General features: G+C 48.3%; 3 protein-coding genes across 3 annotated transcripts; all 3 read left to right on the top strand.

Moving 5' to 3' along the window:
- Nucleotides 1–998: 998 nt before the first annotated feature.
- On the top strand, nucleotides 999–13,922 carry TbgDal_XI2680 (dynein heavy chain, putative; the record flags this gene model as incomplete). The annotated part of the gene is made up of 1 exon (XM_011781113.1): nucleotides 999–13,922. One exon carries the CDS (start codon nucleotides 999–1,001, stop codon nucleotides 13,920–13,922), a length of 12,924 nt encoding a protein of 4,307 aa, XP_011779415.1.
- Nucleotides 13,923–14,892: 970 nt separating this feature from the next.
- On the top strand, nucleotides 14,893–16,833 carry TbgDal_XI2670 (hypothetical protein, conserved; the record flags this gene model as incomplete). Its single annotated transcript, XM_011781112.1, has 1 exon — nucleotides 14,893–16,833. The coding sequence occupies one exon, from the start codon at nucleotides 14,893–14,895 to the stop codon at nucleotides 16,831–16,833; it is 1,941 nt and encodes a 646-aa protein (XP_011779414.1).
- A 274-nt stretch (nucleotides 16,834–17,107) lies between these two features.
- TbgDal_XI2660 (hypothetical protein, conserved) lies at nucleotides 17,108–17,776 on the top strand (the record flags this gene model as incomplete). Its single annotated transcript, XM_011781111.1, has 1 exon — nucleotides 17,108–17,776. The coding sequence occupies one exon, from the start codon at nucleotides 17,108–17,110 to the stop codon at nucleotides 17,774–17,776; it is 669 nt and encodes a 222-aa protein (XP_011779413.1).
- Nucleotides 17,777–20,690: the final 2,914 nt, after the last annotated feature.

Below are 20,690 nucleotides of genomic sequence, written 5' to 3'. Positions count from 1 at the left end.
CATGGGGTTAAAATGAATGAAGTGTATCGGTGGTTTTTTTTTTACATGCGCAATTCAATTGCTCTCTCAGTTTTATTTCCTCGACACAAATACGTGCAACGTCTTTTTACGACTTTTTACCCCGCCCACACTTCCCCTTCCCTCCTCCCCTTTTCTCATCCATTTCTCCTTGAATCTTTTGTTTCTCCTGCCTTTGTGGTTAGCAACTGAACATGCCTCACTTTTTTTTTTTTGGTGTGTTGTTTCAACTGCGTAGATCTTTACTTCTCCACTCACACACATCACTGTTTGCAATCCGTAGCGGTGCTATGTGTTTGTTCTAATTCGGCTGTTTGTTTTCCATTCCTTTTTCCGCTGTCAAATGCTTCTGTTACTAATCTGAATTCATGCTTTTCGTCCCTCTTCCTCTTTCTCTTTATCCTTATCTTTTTATTTTTTTTCCTGCTTTACTTCACACTAAAACAAACACATTTGACTCTAATATTCGGAGGTAACGGGGGAGAGGAAATATTTCTTTTTTTCTCTCTTCTTTTATTCGGTACTGTCGAGCCTCACCAGCATCGACATATCACTGTTTTGTTGTTGCCGCTGTTGCTATAGGCTTCCTTCGAGAACGAAAAGGAAAAAAAGAACAATAAACAAGAGGAGAAATTAAAAAAAAAAAATCAAAACTACAAAACAAATTGACAACGCAGAGAAAGAAAGCAAAGGGGAAGGAAGAGGAAGGAAAGAAATACATTTTGAAATCACCGGGCAAACACTGCAACAGAATTTAGTATCCTGCGAGCTGTAGCGGGAAAGTAATTAAGAAATAAAGAGGTGTTGTGGAGGGTTTGCCTGAGTTGAGAGAAGGTGTGAGCTGGTGGCGTTGGGGTGTCTCGAGTGCAGCGGAAAAGAGAGGGAAGGAAAGAGACAAGCGTCGTGGTGAAGGTCAGAACATATAACTAGAAGAAAAGAGAAGGAGGAAGTTTGCTGTTATTGATACTATTATTAAACCAATGGAGCGCTCAGGACCCATCGTTGTTGAGTCGCAACTACTGAACGTTGTACAGCGTCACCTGCGCGTTATATTCGGTGGAGGGAACTTAACGCGTGGTGATGGTTGCATTTTGTTTACTGCGCAGCCGATCCCCATTGGTGGTGAAGAGGAAGCACGATTGACAGATGATCTTCAGCGGTTATGCCTGACAATCGTGCGGGATATGACAGGTGGTCGTACGAGCCTCCGACTTCCCTCAGAAAGTGAGGAAACAAACTTTACACTGGTGAAGAAGCAGGTGCTGCCCTTCGATAAATTTTTGAAGGAGGTAGGGGCTGTTGATGACTTTCCCGACAATATAGATGAGGTATCCGACCAACCGAACATTCACCTTGTGTTGGAAACGCTCTACAACGATGTTGTGTCGGACCTGGCTAGTGGGGCGGTGATGGTGGAAAAGTTCCCAAAGGTTATGTGCCCGACGGGTAAGCGGCTGGATCTGGTAATGAGGAAAGCATCCTGTGTGCAAGTGTACTCTAATCTCTCCACCCCGCTTCCCATGGAAAGGGCCAAATCCTCGCGCCCCGCGGGTGATGAGGAGGAAAATGAAGATGCCGATACGAACGGCGTTAGTGGAGGGGCAGCTGCTACCAAGAAGTCTTCCGGGGAGCCGCAACTAAAAGTATGGGTTAATATGCGTGTATTGGCCAGTGCTGTTGCTTCCTATTCGGCCACCCCAGTTGAACATGAATTACCAATTCAGTGGCGTCAAAAGTCTTTCGCTTTGGCAGAGGCACGGGAGGTTCTGGGACTTGTGTATGAGACGCTCCGCTCTTACTGGAAGCGCAATCCTCACAGTGAGCGCAATAAAATGGACGCGGCGGTGCTGCTCTCCATAGTTTCGGGGGATCTGCAGGAGTACGTTAAAGGCCAACTACTACTCGATGGAAGAGACTGGCGTGGTATATGGCGTATGAATATTGATCAACTGGAGAAATCCGTGGAGTTGATTGCGGAGTGGGGATCAATGAAGGAAGTCCTGCTGAGAGGAGAGTGGAAAGATGTGGATGTGGGATCTGAAAAGGGTGGAGTGCAGAGTGCTTTTGAACAACGGTTGCGGGACGTGTTGAGAATTCGGCAACTGCTGGCCAGTGCAGAGAATCTTTCACCAGGAAAGGCGCCAGAGAGCATTGCACCCGAAGTTGTGTTTGACGGAGAAAGCGTTACGGACCGGAGGGTGACATCCGATGACCGCTGGAAAACGTGCATCGGCAAATTTGAAAAAGAGTTCTCTTTCCTGGAGGACCATCTTCGTGGTCGCGTGAAGCAGCTCTTCGGCAGTAATCAGCGGGGTCAGGAAGATTTGATCCGTACGCTCAAGCAGCACAGAACTCTGCTTAACCGGGAGGGGATTAAAAACGGCGTCGAGGGTGATATGGCCAGTGTTGCTGAACACCTCATCAAGCAGCTGCAAAAGATCCAAGTGCGCTATGAGAATAACAAGCGGCGGTCTACGACAGACCTGCATACTGTAAAAATGGCCAAGTCCGCCCAGACGGAGTGCGCGCAGATACCAGAGATTGCTGGCATCCTCTTTGGAAAATCCACAAGCCTTGACCAGGTTGTGAAGGTCGCTGAGGGTATTATGGGTGAAATGCAAAAAGAGGAGAGCGAGGCATTAGCAGCTTGGAGGCAGAACATGGAAAACCATTGCAAGAAGTTAACAAGTTTACCAGATGCTGTTGTATTTAACGGATCCAACAAGCAGTGTATCACATGTACTGTGCATCCATCTATCAAACAGTGCTTACAGGAGATATACAGCATGCGTAGTTGGTGCGGTCGTCGCCACGAGGAGCTTTTGCGCATTAGTGAGGAGGGGGAGGGTGTAATTAAGGCCTGTGAAAAACTTATTAAAGCCACCACTCGCAGTATGCAGGTCGTGAGCAACTACAACACCGTGCAACGGCAAATCATTCACTGTACGCGGTCGATGCTTGAGTCAGCCTCGAATCATGCCTTGTCACAGTTGCTCTACAAGGGCTCCGACAAGCGGTTAGTAACTATTGCTAACTACAACGAAATTGACGGCCTCAACATGCGGTTCCAAAACGCAGTGGACGCACTGTGCGTGGAAAACCGCCGCATCCGCCGTTTTCATATTGACTTCATGAATCAGGTGGCAGAGTTGCACAACCTCGAACTTGCCGGCCAAACGGATCAGTGGCGTACGGCTGTAGATGGTCTGCGGCGCTTATTCGAGGAGTTCCTGAATGCTCACAACATCGACAATTATGACAATTGGCGGCGTCATCTGGATGCTCAAATCTACAAAGCGCTAGAGCACCAATACCAGCGAGGTTTGGAAACAATGCATGAGAAGATGCAGGAATTTAAGGTGGAATTGGTGTTCAAACAGGGGCAGGTACAGTTCAAGCCCAGTTTTGAAGCGGTGCGTGAGGCGTACTACCAGCAGGTGCGCGAGTTGGTGGGTATTCCGCTCCGCTTCCGCGGCCTCCAACAGAAGAAGGAATCGGGGGGTCCTTACGAGTTGTACAAATTGATACCACTTTCAAACAAGGACCGTATCGTTACCGTCCACCTCAAAGCGGTGGAGCTCTTCGGAAAGCTTAACCGTGTCCGTAAAGCGTTCCGCACACATGTGCTGGTAGGAACTTGCGGCATAAATGGTGGCCCTGACATTGACGCACTTGTCGAAGCAACTTGCGCGAATCTCAAGAACTACTCGGATGGTTTTAATGTTGTGAAGGAGCAGTTAAATAAACTTCGTGACATCGATGATAATATGAAAATTGACGGATTCACTATTAGCACTATTCCCATAAAGGCGAGTGTTGAGGAGCAGCTACATCGCCTCGAGGAGGCATTGCTCAACGCCATGCGTAAGACGATGCAGCAGACGCTGTCAGCAATTGACACCTTTGTGTACAACGCCTCTAACGTCATCACACGGCAACCTGTTACTATGGAAGAGGTTGGACAGGCAAATAAGGCCTATCGAGAATTCGTGGCAGCAATGCCATCATATGAAGAAAAGTTTAGTGAGGCGGAGGAATTGAATCGGGTGCTCCGGCAGCACACTGGAACGGTTATTGACATCGGTTCCACAAAGTCCCGTTGGGAACACTTGCGCGAGGCAATCGCGTCACACCACAAAGTTATTGACGCTTCTATGTCAAAAATGCGGGTCTCGCTGGACAGCATGATCCAAAAGCATATGAAAGATGGGCAACGCTTCTCTTCCAAGTGGGATAAAATGAAAGCGCAGCTTCTCGAGGCGTTTAAAGAGAGCAAACCTGCGTTGATCGATACTACCTTGACGCAGATGAAGGACAGCTACAACGAGTTGGATGAGCTGAAAACTCAATCAAAAGAGCTTGAAGCTAAATGCTTGCACTTTAAACTTCCACCACCAAACTTCCATGAACTGGAAACCACGCTTAATGACGTCTCGCAGACAGCCACTATGTGGACTCTCTATGATAACTTCAGAGAGAGCCTTGATACATTGCGCAAGGAGGATTGGCTGACCTTCCGGTCGCACACATACGTATTTGAGGACTTCATGAAGGAATGGAAAGCAAAGCTGACTGCAACTGCTAACGCATCCCATATGGGTAGTGATACGGATGTCATCGCACAATACCTTCATAACATGCTCGAGGGGTGGGCAATTTGTGTCCCCATGTTCCGTTTTGTTCGCGGTGAGGGTATGATGACGGAACACTGGAACGAAATGTTTCGTCTACTTGAAATAGAGAAGGGGATGACGAGCACGGATCTTACGTTCGGTCATATCCTCGACCATCACAAACAGCTTGTAGCGGCAGAAACCGAGCTGAAACAACTTCATGCAAGGGTTCAGGGTGAAGTGCAAATACGTGAGGCACTGCAAGACCTCCGAGCGTGGGCTTTGGAGGCCAATTTTACTCTCATCGCCCCAGCAGACAGTGCAACACCGGCGAAGGTGAAGCTCATCTCTGAGTGGAAGGAGACTTTAGCACAAGTGAGTGACAACCAGTCACTGATTGGGTCACTTAAAGACAGTCCATTCTTTTCCCACTTTGCGGATGAGGCAAACGGGTGGGAGGTCAAACTTGCTAACTTGTATGAAGCTCTTATGCTGATGAATACGATACAACGGAAATGGACATACCTGGAACCCATCTTCGCTCGTGGTGCGTTACCACAGGAACAGGCTCGCTTTAAGCGTGTGGACAAAGAATTTGTGTCTATCATGCAAGATGTAGAGGCAGATCCACGCGTGATGACGATTGCATCGCAGGCGGACATTGTGGACCGCTTGAAGACTATTCTCGACCAAATTGAGCGTTGCCAGAAATCACTGATGGAGTTTCTCGAGTCCAAACGTGAGAGTTTCTCCCGTTTCTATTTTATTAGTGACGAGGATATGCTTGAAATATTGGGTCACAGCAAGAGCCCATCTGTTATTCAGGCCCACCTCAAGAAACTCTTTATGGGAATTAACTCCGTGATCTTCAGTGAGGATCATAAGTTTATCACGCATATGGTGTCCTCAGATCGAGAGCAAGTGGAGTTGGCAAAACCCGTGTCTATCGAGGAGGATGACGTTGAGAAGTGGCTGGTTGCGTTGGACCAGTGCATGAAGGAAACGTTACAACGACTTTTGGCCTCTTGTGTGAAAGTGAAGAATATCATTGACCCTGAGCCAATAAACCGTTACCCCTCGCAAGTACTTCAAGTGACACTGCAGGTGCAGTTCAGTGCAGCTGTAGAAGAAGCAATCAGCAAAAACTCCTTATCAGCACTGGGAGGTGAGTTGAAGAACGTTTTGAACAAGTTGACAATGTTTCCTGCTGATACCGACCCTGTATCCAAGTTGAAGGTGAAAGCCCTTATCCTCGATGTTATTCATCACATTGAAGTCGTAGAAGCACTGGTGGCGAAAGGAGTGACTTCCACGGAGTCTTGGTGGTGGCAGAAGCAGTTGCGCTACTACATGAACGAAAACGAACTATGCTACGTAGCGATGATGGACACAAAGTTTGATTATACGTACGAATACCAAGGCAATGCGGCAAAACTTGTGCACACTCCGCTGACTGACAAGTGCTACTTGGTTCTTACCAAAGGTATGCAACTTGGTTATGGTGGTAATCCGTACGGACCTGCAGGTACAGGTAAAACGGAATCTGTGAAAGCGCTGGGTAGTGCAATGGGGCGGCAAGTGCTTGTTTTCAACTGCGATGAGGGTATTGACTTTAAGTCTATGGGGCGTATCTTCATGGGAATTGTCAAGTGCGGTGCCTGGGGCTGCTTCGATGAGTTCAATCGTCTCAAAATAGATCAGCTTTCAGCCATATCTCAAATGATTCAAGTAATCCAGGAGGCAATTAAAAATCGCGAGCCCTCCTGCACACTTCTAAACCGGCTTATTCAGGTGAACAAGAACGCTGGTATTTTCGTTACACTGAACCCCGCCGGTAAAGGTTACGGTGGACGTTCTAAGTTACCGGATAACTTGAGGCAACTGTTCCGTGAGGTTGCCATGACACAGCCCAACAACGAGCTTATCACGTCGACCATGTTGTTGTCAGAGGGGTTTACTCATGCGAAAAACCTAGCAAAGAAAATCGTGGAAATGTACCGCCTTTCTGGGCAGCTAATGTCAAAGCAGCAGCACTACGACTGGGGTCTGCGTTCACTGAAGGCTGTGCTTCACCTTGCAGGGTCTTTGGTGCAAAAGTGGAAGGCAGACAACGGAGGTAATGCAGCTAGTGAGAAACAGGAAGAAGAGCTGGTTTTGCAATCGCTTAGCATCAACATGCTCAGCAAACTCTCCGTCGATGACGCACGACTCTTCAGGGAATTAGCAGTGGATGTGTTCCCGCAGGTCAGTATTCGCGAGATTGCGTACGGGGAGCTCGAATCTGCCATTGAAGTGGCTGTGCGTGAGCTGGGTTTGCAGCTCGTCAAGTCCCAGGTTCACAAGGTCCTTCAGTTATACGAGGCGCTGGGTCAGCGTATGGGAGTTGTGCTTGTTGGTCCAAGCGGTAGTGGAAAGAGCACACTTCTTCGCATTCTCCGCAAAGCGATGCAAATACTAAAGATTGAAGTCCCGCTGCATGTAATGAACCCTAAGGCTATTCATCGACAGCAGCTTTTGGGTTATATGGACCCGGACACACGAGAGTGGTACGATGGTGTGCTGTCCGCCGCTGCGCGGGATGTCGTGAGACAACCGAAAGAATCTCGGCCGTGGATTTTATGTGATGGCGATATTGACCCTGAATGGGTTGAGTCGCTCAACTCTGTCCTTGACGACAACAAGTTGTTGACACTTCCCAATGGTGTGCGTATCCAGTTTGGTAAGAATGTGAACTTTATTTTTGAGACACACAGCCTCGCATATGCCTCTCCTGCCACTGTATCCCGTATGGGTGTCATCCTGTTCTCCGAAGATGATGTTAGTCTTGAGCCCGCTGTACGCTCGTTTCTCCACAAGCAACCAGAGGAGCGTCGGGAGCTCCTTGGGCCTCTTATTGAAAAATACCTTATTCCCGCTGTGCATCAAACACTGCGACTGGACGCCCTCGTGGTACCTACAACCGGTATGGGGATTCTTAACTGTTGTCTTGCACACATTTTGCATGTGGCCAATGAAGAAGACTTCGTGTTCTCGCTGCTTCGCGGGCTCTGTGGTATGCTCCATCCTGAAGGCGCCAAAACTATCACAACAGCAGTGTACGAAATGGGAAAAGTTAGCCCTGTGTCCAAGAAGCGACCATTGGATACTTACTACGATCACGAGAAAAAATGTCTAAAAGAGTTCGCCTCGAATCTCACAGTGGACAGTTCGTCCGGATCACTCCTGAAGGGTGAGTTAATTGTTCCCACTGTGGACGTGCAGCGACTTATGGCAACCCTTGAGCCTTTGGTTAGCGACACCAACTGCCGTCCAGTGTTCCTCGTCGGTCCGGAGGGAAGTGGAAAGAGCATTACTCTGCAACAGTGCTTTACCCGCCACAGTGGTGTGAGGATCACCGTCCTTCATTGCAGCGCGCAAACTACTTCGCTTCACCTCATTCAAAAACTAGAGCAAATGTGCACCATATCCAGCACAAGCAGTGGGCATGTGTACCGTCCTAAGGAGGGTGAAAGACTAGTGATTATTCTAAAGAACGTAAATCTTCCCAAACCGGATAGGTATGGCACTGTGGAACTTCACGCCTTCATGATGCAGTTGATCATGTACCAAGGGTTTTACAACAACGACCTAGAGTGGATTGGCATCGAGAAGGTTCAACTGGTGGCTAGTATGAACCCCACAGTGTCAGCTGGTCGTTACGCTGTTACACCTCGTCTTCTCGCCGTTGTGGGAATCGTTTTCATGTCATACCCTTCAAAGGCAGGCCTCAACCAGATATATACGGAATACTTCAAATCACTCATTAGCAGTGTACCCGATCTGGGTTGTGACCTCGCAAACTGCCCTACATTATCGGGGTTTGTGATTAACGTGTTTGAGAAGATTTGCCGTAAGCGCGAAGGGGAGGAGTATGCCCACTGCCTCTTCTGCCCACGCAGTATCACCAATTGGGTCACCAATGTACTCATGTATGAGATTGACTCACAAACCACAACGCTTCCCGCTGTTTTGGGACACGAAGCGACGTGCATCTTCGCTGACTGTCTCCCTCGCGCTGAAGACATCAAGAAGGCCCGGAAAACCATAAGTGAGTCCCTCGCCACGATAGGGTACTCCTCCACTTCCTCCTCATCTGCTGATGACGCAAATTCCATCCTGTTTGTCTCGTGGCTCAGTGAGGCAGACGAACGCGGTCAGAAACGTCTGAAGGGTGTATCGTACGAAGCTGCTGCTGCTGAGGTTGAGCAGGGAATAGTGAAGTACAGCCGTGAACACAAAACTCTGAATATCCACGTAATTCCTGAAGTTGTTGGGTGGCTCGCGCGTGTGGACCGTGTGCTGACCCGGCCGTTCGGTCATCTTATTTTGGTGGGTCGCCCCGGTGTGGGGCGACGTAACGCCGTCTGCCTCGCTGCATTTCTCCTAAAAATGAACGTGGTGACACTCAATATGATGCAGAAGTACGCACTGAAAAACTTTCGCCAAGACTTGAGGCAGTTTATACAGCGAGCAACGACACAGAACGAGCGGTTGGTTCTTATGCTCGAAGATCACAACATCGTCGACGAAACCTTCTTGGAGATGATCAACAGTCTTGTGAGCAGCGGTGAGGTGCCTGGTCTCTTTACACAGGAGGAGGTGGAAACAATGTGTGCCTCATTGCGTGAGGATGCCGCCAATGATGGATACATGGGATCTATTGCATCCTTCTACCTTCAGCGCCTTCGCCGAAACCTCCGCATCGCACTAGTGATGGACAACTGCCACCCTCTCTTTTTGGTTAGGCTACAGTCTAACCCAGGGCTCATAAGCAACTGCGATTTGCTGTGGATGGGCGCGTGGAGCAACGACGCCACTCGCAATATATGCAAGAAACGACTTGCTGCTGTAATTGATAACATTGGTGCCGATTCTGCGAATAAAGGTTTTCATTTACACCGTGAGCTCTTCTCTGTGCACGAGTCCTTCGGCGAAGAGGCGACGCCCGAACGCTTCCGAGTACTGATGGAAAATTATGAATCAATTCTTCAAAAGAAAGGTGAGAGCGGTGAGGCTAGTTTGAAGCGACTTGATGCGGGCCTTGCGAAGCTGCACGAGGCAGAGGAAAGCGTGGCGAAGATCCAGTCGGACGTTAAGCGCAAGAAAAAGAAGGTGGAGGAAAAACAAAAGGAAGCCGATAAAGCCCTGACGGAGATTCAACAGAAGATGGAGGAGTCAAAAGAGCAGCGTGACACGGCAGAGGAGTTGCAAGCGCGACTGAGCACTGAACAAGAGGAAATTGCGGTGAAGAGGGAGAAGGTAACGAAGGAGTTGAGCGGCATCACACCAATGCTTGAATCCGCGCGTGAGGCTGTTAGCTCCATTCGAAGTGAGCAACTGAACGAAATTCGGTCACTCAAGGCGCCACCAGAGCCAGTGAAAGACGTGCTGGAGGCTGTCCTTGCGCTACTTGGTGTGAATGATGTGTCATGGCAGTCTATGCGCAAGTTTCTTGGTGAGCGTGGTGTCAAGGAGAGAATTCTTGATTTCGACGCAAAGAATATCTCAACTCCCATCCGAGAGAACGTCGCGCGGCTCATGAATCAAAAAGCCGGTTCTTTCAAGCAGGAAACTATCCGTCGTGCCTCTGTCGCCGCCGCACCGATGGCAGCGTGGGTGAAGGCTATGATCGATTACTCCACCATTCTCGAAAGCATTGGTCCGCTCAACAAGCAACTTGAGGATTTGGAGACAAACAGCGCAAAGGGTCAGGAACAACTCAAACAACTCAAGAGCAAGCTGAAAAAAATCGATGAAGCCGTTGCGAAGTTACGGAAGGAGTTCTCTGAGAAGTGCAAAGACGCGGAGCGAATCAAGGACACACTTGAGAAGGCGCAGAAGGAGCTTACCAAAGCGAAGGATTTGCTTGAAAAACTCAGTGGGGAGAAAACACGGTGGTCACAGGATGCTCAGAAGATTCAATCAAGCAACCAGCTGCTTCCAAAGCGCGCCCTCGTTGCAGCGGCTTTTATCACATACATCGCACGTGAAACTGAAGATGTTCGCCAACGCTACTTGAAGCAGTGGTCAAGCCGGCTCAATCTACCCGACGTTGTCAAGCTTACGGGATATATGCGCACGGACGGTGAACTTCTGCAGTGGAAAAGTGAAGGGCTTCCAAGTGACGACCTCAGTCAGGAGAATGCAATTGCAATGCTCGATTCTGTGCAGACACCCCTGGTTATCGATCCTTCCAATCAGGCTATTGAATGGGTAAAAATGAACCTAAAGACCAACAACATTGTGTCGGAAGTAACCTCCATGCACGATGAGCGGTTCTCCCACACCCTTGAACTCGCGGTGCGTTTCGGTAAGACGCTGCTCGTCATGGATGTTGACGGTGTAGAACCCATCCTGTATCCAATACTTCGTCGCGATATCTTCACAGCAGGGGCTAAGCAGGTGGTACAGGTTGGGAACAAGCAAGTAGATTGGCAGGACAAGTTCCGCATTATGCTCTTCACCAGACGAACAGATATTGATCTTCCACCAGGCGCCGCTGCGTTGGTATTGGTGGTGAACTTCTCCGTAACGAAGTTTGGTCTGGAAAATCAGCTTTTGGGTGTAACTATTCAGCACGAGAGACCTGAGTTGGAGCAGGAACGTGCTGCATTGCTTCAAAAAGAGGAAAGCCTTAAGCTGGAGCTCAATAAACTGGAGGAACGACTGTTAAGTGACCTCGCCAACTCTTCTGGTGATCTGCTGGAGAACACTGCTCTCATACAAGCTTTGAATGATGTGAAAGTGCAAGCTTCGAGTATCACCGAGGCACTGGAGAAGTCTCATAAACTAGAAGCGGAGCTTAATGAAAAGCGAGAGGTTTATCGTCCCTTCGCCAGCAACGGGTCGACGATTTTCTTCCTCGTCAAGGACTTGGAGAACTTGAATCGTATGTATCACTTTGGTCTCAATGACTTCGTACGGCTTTTCGTTGAGTGTTTGAGTGGCTACAAGGGGGAGACAGACATAGAGGCGAAAATGGCGGGACTTGCCACTAATTTCATACAAAAGTGCTTTGTCCACGTGAGCCGCGGCCTTCTAGAGCGCGATCGGCTTGTCTTTGGTATGCATCTCATTCACGGTTTCTTCCCACAAAAATTCCCCTCATCGCTATGGAACCTGCTTGTTGGTGCCTCCGCCGGAAGTGCCAATACTGAGGGTAATGCCGCCTCAGATGGTAGTGTGCAGCTTCCAATCTGGGCTCCACCCATGTCACGCGCTAAATTTACAGCCCTTCTTGCGGATGCAACAGCTTCGGAACACGTGAAGAAGTGGGATTTGAACGATGAGAAGCGATGGGGAAGTTGGATCTTGGAGAACACGCCCGAGGAGAGTTTGACCAAGAACTCGGGACTGAGTTTCATGGAGCAACTGCTCATCGTGGACACCTTCCGGCCGGATCGACTTGCGGATCTCGCGCACCATGTTATTATGCACTCATTACAGCTTGATTCCTTGACTCCTTTAACATCGTTGGAAGAGATGCTCACTGGCGCCAGTGCTACCACTCCAATAATTCTGATTACTTCAGGTGGAGCAGATCCAAGTCAAGAGGTGCAGGAAGTAGCGTACCGTCGCATGGAGCGACAGCGCTTCACCCAAATTGCGTTAGGTGGTGGGCAGACGGACGATGCAATGTTGCACCTCCGCCGCTGCGCAGCACAGGGCGACTGGCTGTTCTTGAAGAATTTGCACCTTGTGCTGGACTGGGCTTATGTGTTAGAAAAAGAGCTGAGTGCTATGCCCCCACCTAACCAAGACTTCCGTCTTATTATAACCACTGAACCCCACGACCTCTTCCCAACGGTGCTGCTGCGGATGTCCTTAAAGATGACAATTGAGGCACCCCCTGGCGTGAAGCAGAATCTTATGCGGTCTTACATCATGTGGGACGAAGGTTATCTGCGGTTGAAGACAAAAACGCTTTCGCAGATGCTGTTTGGTTTAGCCTGGTTCCACGCGTTGCTGCAGGAGAGGAGAAACTATGTTCCACAGGGATGGATAAAGTTCTACGAGTTTTCACTTGCAGACATGAAAGCGGCATCAGACGTTTTCTGTATGCTAAGTCACAACAACATGGACTGGGTCACGCTCCGAGGTATGTTGCAGAACTGTATCTATGGTGGAAGGTTGGAGAATGTACGTGATGAACAGGTGCTGCTGAAGCTTATTTCCAAGATCTTTAATGAGGAACTTCTCGTTTCGTGTACCAAAGCCCTGCACGAGAAACTGTACGTGCCAACCACCAATGAACATAGTGAGGTTGTACAGTTCATCCGCGATAACGTCTCCGATGTAGACACGCCAGCCCTTTTGTGCCTGCCAGACAACGCAGACCGCGCGGTGAAGGAGCAGCACACAGACCGCCTAAGGGAAGAATTGCGCTCATTTGTCCACAGTGCAGGTGTCAGTGCATCTGCAAAGGATGTGTGGCGCTCCCTGCTCGTGCCAGTACTTGAAGTGTGGAAAAACAGCGGTTTAAAGGGTGGAAGCACTCAGGCACTGAGCGCAGGGCAAGGAAACTACGACCCTATGAAGGTATTCTTTATTAGTGAGGCAGGACTGCTCAGGGAGATCGTGGAATCCGTTGCCGCCAAGTTTGCTGACCTGCAGTGTGTGGCAGATGGTTTGCTAATGCCTTCGGCAGCACTACGAGAGGAAGCGGCAGAGCTTATTAGTGGCCGCGCCCCCTCTAATTGGCTAGACCAAATGGACGGGCCGAAGGAAATTGGATTATGGTTACAACTTTTGAACCGGAGGCTGACGGTCATGACAACCAATGCGCAGCGGTCATTCTCCCCCAGTGGTGGTGTATTTGACTTGGTGGACTTCCTAAGGCCCCAAACATTTCTCATCGCACTGCGGCAGTACACAGCTCGTACTACCAAAGCACCCCTTGTTGATATGTCGCTCGTCGCCGTGCCAAAAGGTGGTAAGGGCAGTGCCTCACCAGCCTCTGGCACCCCATGCATTACGATAAAGGGTGAGTCCATACAAGTTCAGGGTTCGCTGATTGACGCTCAAGCCACTGTTTCACCCGTTTCGTCAAGCTCGCCGTCCTCCATGCCTATGCCCACTGAAGTGCAGGTGTGGTGGATGTATGGCAGCGATAAGAGTGGCGGTGCACATATTCCTCTCTACACCAACGCCACGCGGAGCACCAAAATTCTCGATATCTCCGTCCCTGGCGGTGAGGAAAAGGATGAACAACTCTTACTTGGAGGAGTGGCCGCTTTCCTCATGTCTGTTTAGTGGAATGAGTGGGGTAGCAGCAGCGGAAAGCTGGCGGTGAGTAACACTGGGATCACCACATTATTTGCGGTAGAAGAAGTGCGTGGGTACTGAAAGTACGAGCGACAGAAAATAATGTAAAGATGGGAAACTAAAAAGAAAAACGGTAACAGCTAGTAAGTTGAGTGAAAGGAAGGTACATATAACAGTAGCATCTGTTTTATCCAACTCCAGAATAGAGAAATCAAAGAATCGAAGAAATATATGTACATACTTCATTGAAAGAAGTATATATCAATCCTACTGATAAGAAAGGCAGAAACAAGTTGAAATGAAGCCATGGCATGGCACCCATTCGAACAAATGTTCCTGGTGTGTCAACTTATAAAGTATTTTCGATTGCACTTACATCTTCCTGCTCCTCATTCGTTGTTGTCGTTGCTTTTTAAATTTTGTGTACTTCCCCTCTATGTGCATGAGCACATCGGGTTGGTAATCGGTGCCTTGGTGGCAGTGCCATCCTCTTCGATGTAGGTGATGAAACAATTGTTATTGCTGCCACTTTTTTATCACGGCCGGGGAGTCACCGTTGCGGGACGCCGTACGGTAGCCTGCTCCAAGTGGTTGTAGTTGGCACCCATTCATATATCCTGTGACGGAGGGTGCGTATTCTCCCTCGCACTTTTTGATGCATAAAGGGGACCGCAGGCTGATCTTCTCCTTTGCGTTTGCGCCAGTAACAATGAGTCCCAACATTTGAGGTTACACGCCAAACCCGACCTTTTCCCTTGTTTCCCTATCTGTTATGTTTCTCTCCCAGGTGCACCGAAACCATTGAGCAAGCTGCGGAACGGTGGCTTATTTTCGGTGGAAGTTTGAAGCTAAAGAAAGGCGGCTGGCAATCGGTTACTATCCTTAGAGGTGCCAACTGAGGGTCGGTTTCATAAGCCGGTTACCAGGGTAATAACGCGAACAATAACCAGTTTTACAAATGATGAAAGACTTTGAAGCATTCTCGAGAGTCCTAGCGGACTGGTTCGTCGTTCACAGCGTGCCTCAGCACTTGCAGCGGTCGTTATTTGAAAAGTTGGTCAATGACGTCTTTGACGCTGGAACCTCTTTCTCGCTGGCGGTTGTGGCGCGTGAGGACGAGGATGAAGTCGACGCGGAGGACCAGTCCTCGGAAACTGCTGGTAACTATGTTCTTGTGGCGAGTAAGAATCTAAAGGCTAATGACGATATTTGGCTTATTGATCACTGCTGTACCTTCCGCCTGCGAGATTTTCGCGCTCATCTGGAAGCAAATGAGGCCCTCCGCACGCGGTTGGGTCGTGTTTTGGCCGTGAACCTTTCGGGCGCCGATAACAGACATGGAGCGCAACTGATATTTGACCACATGTGGAACAAGGTGGGTTCGTATCGCCTTCCGACATCGGCGGACGGAGATGATTCCCAGTACGAAAGCTACTGGTTTATCCATGACGAAGTGGGCAGCGCCATAACAACAGTAGTGAATGAGAAAGCGAATATGAAGTTGGAACCGATACCCATTTGTTTCCCGGAAAAGGGCGGTGTGTTCTCAGCGATGTGGTGCGTAGAGGACATGGAAGAGGAAGAAGTTGCCACGAGGCGGGCGGCATCAACTCTCGAAGCGACAAGCGGGAAGGAAATACTGTCGCTTATATACAACACACGACACGAGGAAGAAACAGAAGAAGATCCCTACCGCTCCGCCCAACTTCTTTGCGTAGAAGCGTGGCGACGTCTGGTGAAGCGTTTGGAAAGCGTTCCTGGAAGACGTGCCCAACGGGAACAGAGTGCGCTAGCGCCGGTGGAGAGGTGTCCGAGCGGCCCGCTCCGTGTTTTCACGGACAGTCAACAGCTTTCACAAAATCTCACTGATGCGAATCACTTTGTGGTGGTCGATCTGCCGCAGGAAGCGCACATCGTATGGGTTGTTCACCATTCTATCGAGGGTTTAAACGACTATGGGCACGCACAATATATTTCGCAGTTCCCTGAGGAGTCTGAGTTCACGAGTAAACAGGGGCTGTTGCGACTAATTCAGGAGACCTATGGTTACGTCGACTGGTATCAAACAAGTTACGATTCGACGACACAGCTAAAGGAACTAATTGGTGACTTCATCGTGCGCAAGGCCGCATTAGACAATAAGATTGATACAGACCCATTGGTTACCTATGAGGATATCGGCAAGTTGCGCAGCAACGACGGGACAAATTTATGGATTAGCAAACCCACCAATTTGGCACGAAGCATCGACATGACGCTTTCGTCCAACCTCACTGAACTGCTGAGAGCCGTGGAAACAGGACCTAAGGTAATCTGTAAGTATATCGCCAACACAGCGACGCTGCGCAAGCGGAAATTTGACCTTCGTTTCATCGTGGCAGTAAATTCCTTTACGTCGGAGCATTCCTCCTCCATGGAGGCGTACGTCTATAACACTTTCTGGACTCGATTTGCGCTAAAGGAATATTCACTCGACGATTTTGACTGCTACGAAAAGCACTGGACGGTTATGAATTACACCAACCCCGAGGCATTGCTTCAGTTGCATGACCATGACTTTGTGAAAGAGTTTAACGAGGAATATGCCTCGAGTGGTTACGGTGAAGCAGCATGGGAAAAAATTGCATATCCGAAGATTCTGAAAATGCTTCGTGAAGCATTTGGCATGGTGGTAACGAGGGGTGGGGATCACAGTCGATGCCGTGCGATGTATGGTGTGGATGTTATGCTACGGACGGAGCGCTGTGTTGAAACGGGCGCTTTGACACTTGAGCCTTCGTTACTCGAAATCACCTTCAGTCCGGACTGCCGTCGCGCCTGCAAATATCATCCAACGTTCTTCAATGACATTTTCCACACACTTTTCCTTAGGGATCCAAGGAACATGACACCACTGTGAGCTATTTCATTGGAAACATTTTTCTTCCATCATCATTTATGTTGCATGTGGATTTCCATCAGAACTTTGTCACAGAGTGGTGTTGCTTAACATCAGTTTTGTGTGAACCCAGATATATATGCGTATGTATGTGAATGTGTGTGTTCCCTTATGCCTATGCTTCTACCCTTTTTCTTTTTCCTTTCAGTGATATCTCAGCTTTCAGGATTACAATCAATAAACATTGTCGAGAAGCAAGACACGGTAAGCAAGACAGAGAAGAAAAGGAGCAATTATGCCCTGCTGCAGCAACATCCCCGAAACAGTTGATAAGGATCTCGACGACAAGGGAGCGTATATCCGAGGTCTGGGGAAGGTGATAGAAAAATTTGAGGTGAATGTCACCGCCACAACTCAGGCGTTCCAGTCCTTGATAAAGGCGTATGAGAACACATCGCAATCATTTGTGGAGTTCGCACACGGCACGGATGGGCAAGCGGCTTCGTTGGCAGTGAGTTTCGAAGGGGAAGTGCGGAAACTTAAGATTGGCCCGATGCTTTCGACCCTGCAGCAAGACTTCGTAACCAATGTGAAGGAAGCAGGTCGTCCCATCAAAATACAGCAGGAAAAGGTTATGCGACTTTACAACAATGCCGTGGCCCTCAGGCACGCATACGACAAACACAAGTATAACGTGGAGGAAACTGAGAAGAGTTACGCAAAGAAGGACAAACCCCTCACGGAAAGTAAATCGTTCATAAAAGAATCCAAGGACCGTGATGCCGCCTTCGCAAAGTATGATCAGGCCAAGAAAACTCTCAACGCGGAGATTAAACAACTTGCGAGTCTCATTCCGGTATTCATTGGGTCGGCACTACCAAAATATGCGGCGTGCAGCGCCATTGTTGCCCAGCAAATGGCCACTGAGCTCGCGAAGTTTAAAGTTGTTCCGAGTTCGACGTAACGCATGGGCGCGTCAACGAAAAAGAGGTAGGAACCCCACAACGTGCGGAACGAGGAATGTGAAATTAAAATATTTCAAACTGATCTGTAGTTGCAGGTTTCCTTGGCGAGGCGGGGAGAAAAGAAAGAAAGTGGAGCGTAAATAAATATAAGTAGGGAGAAAAAAAAATACCGCAAATAGGGAGGATTGACCAATATCCCTCAGGAGTTTCTTTCTTCAGTTTTGTTAGCGTTAGAAAGCTTTTTTTGTCTTCACTGTTTTGTTTTTAAATGTATCTTTTACTCTTTTACTTTTTTTGTGTGTGATACTGTTTGTTCTTTACTCGAATTGTTTCAGCAGGGGTAAAGCAACTTCGACGCAGAAATCGAAGATAAGAAATGGGGAAAGGGGAACTGTTTGCGGAGGAGGCATACGCATATGTATCGTGAGAATATTCACTCCTCTGTCGTCGTTCCTTTCTAAACCCATGCATGAACTTAAATGCATTAGAGGCAGAAGGTGCACATATATATATGCTTATATGAATTTGTATACATATATAGTCGCCCGTGCATTCGCTCTGATACCTTTTTCCCTCCCACGATCGATACTATTTTCTGTTTACTTGATTATTATTATTATTTTTTTTTTTTAAAGGCCGCAGCACAAAGTGCGCACCACATTTCCAGTAAGTACAAACGGTGGCATTAAATTTTGTTTCGTATTTCTGTAATGAGCGTCAGAATTCTTTTTTACTTTTGTAATAAAACGTCACCTCATTGCCCCCCAAACGCTTGTGACAGGGGCATTTTGTTGAACTTAACCTTCCTGTCAGGTTGTTTCTTCATGAGGAGCCATGCGGCCGAAACACTGGAGGACAACCGAATAGTGAGGTAAATGAATGAGTGATGATCAACACCAACAACAAAGTTTCACCTTTTTTAAAAATTTCTTTCTTTGTTCCGTATATTTGCTTCGTTCTATCCAATGAACCCTCCTTTCTGGTTTCGTTCTCTGCTTGGTTCTTCTCTATTTAGCGTAGTAGGGGGATTTCTTTTTGTCTCTAGTAGCAACTGCACATCGGTGCCGGCAAGTGAAGCATAGAAGCAACATTACTTTCCTTCGCCTTTCCCACTGAATATAGGGAATTGCAGATTGAGCGACACTTTAAGGTAATTGACGCACTCTAATGAAAGAGTGTCACTTTTTGGCGGGCAACAGCACGAGGAGGAGACATAGGGATTACAAAAAGTATTGACATTTCATATATTTTTTTATAGTTATACATGACGTTACCCGCTACCGCCATTCACGGCGAGGAAGCTGAGTTTGCCAGAAGATCCGTTTTCTTATCCTTTTTATTTTCTTCCCCTTTTATGTAACTGTTGAAAAACTCATTGTGCCACCTTTGTTATTCTGCAGAACACCAATGCTTCATAAGGCGACTGGGACCTTTTAATTGCTTTTCGAAATATGGTGACGTTTTGGTTTCGTTTGCAACATTGGGGGAGTAGGATAATGGTCATTAACTGAGGGAAAGATGTTGACGCGCTTCTTATGTTCCCTTTGGGCGTATACTGCATGGTGATGGGCTTCTTCTTGTTCCAACAACTTGGAGAGCTTTAGAACTCGTCGCACTAGCTTCAAAATTAATAAGTGCGTTTGTTTCTCTTATCTGCGACTTCGTCCGCTAATTCATTTTCCTCCATGCCGCAACTAAAAAAAAACAAAAAACAGTAAATTTTGATATCACCGCGTTGCTACTAATGAACGTCGGAACTGACCACTATATAACACACACAAAAATATTCCATCTTCCACCCGATGTGGAAGATGCCTTAAGAGAAATAGTGCCTGCCAATGCCTGCGATGTTATCCACGACGAAGGTTTGTCCTTCATTATTTATTTATTTATTTTAGTAGCCTATTCAACCATACCCCCACCACCACCAATTCCGCACGATAGCTGCTGCCCAACCTCCCAGCGCCCCTATGCTGTTTTATCCTTTTTTCCCCACCCGATTAAGGCGATGGCGGTCACACCCAGCGAAATCCTTTTCCCAATCCACCTTCCCCTTTGCAATGTGTGGGTCCTCTTCCCGCCGTCCAGTTCGTTAGCCTTCAAGTCTTCCAGTGCAAATGTTTTGATATAAATTATTGGGATGGGAGGCTCACCATGTTTTCCTCACGGAAAGGGAAGCCAGTTGTCCGTTTCGAACCGCCATCTTTCCGCTGAACTGGGCCGCTTGTGAAGTGTTTTTTTTTTGTTGTTGCAGGGATATGGCCGCATCCACGTATCGGGAAACTGGCCCTCTTTGGCCCCGAGTGTTCCGCAATATTCGATCATCCCTTTGCGCACCACCTTCCCCGCAAATTCCCCAGCCGCGGTTCTTCAGCTGTGCTTGCTTATTTGGGCCGAGTGGAAAACCACCCGGCACCTGCACCATAACATATTCTCATTCGAACGGGGCCCAAACAGAAGGTTCGCGGGGTTTTGCACCCTTGGTTCCTACTGAGCCGGCGCTGTCACCCTTCGTCTTCAGTAAACTTGCCTTTTCACACTAAGCCGTTTGTTTCGTGTGTTGCGATGTCACTTTTATTGATTGGGAAGCGGGTGCCAGAAGGTTTGGGGGTTTTGCTTCTCTTACCCGCCCCTTCCCGCCACCACGGGATACGGTGAGTTCCGAGCGCACACGCCAAGTGCCGTATAATGTTGCATTCCCCAGTTGCCGGTTCTGTGGCCCGCCCCTCTGACCGGTGGAAAACGTGGTTGAGTTGTCGCTGCAGTTAATTTTCAGAGACTTCTACATTCCCGTAAGTGCATTCGATTACTTTTTTTCTTTTGTTAATCGGTGTGCTATTCGGCAATGTTGGTCAGTGAGAGCCCTTTGGCAAAGAAGATAGGGGCAATCCCAGGGCAGGTATGCGCCGAATG

This window comes from Trypanosoma brucei, chromosome 11 (assembly GCF_000210295.1).
Source record: "Trypanosoma brucei gambiense DAL972 chromosome 11, complete sequence".
In the NCBI taxonomy this organism is placed as follows: domain Eukaryota; phylum Euglenozoa; class Kinetoplastea; order Trypanosomatida; family Trypanosomatidae; genus Trypanosoma; species Trypanosoma brucei.
This window is presented reverse-complemented; position numbering and strand designations above follow the sequence as displayed.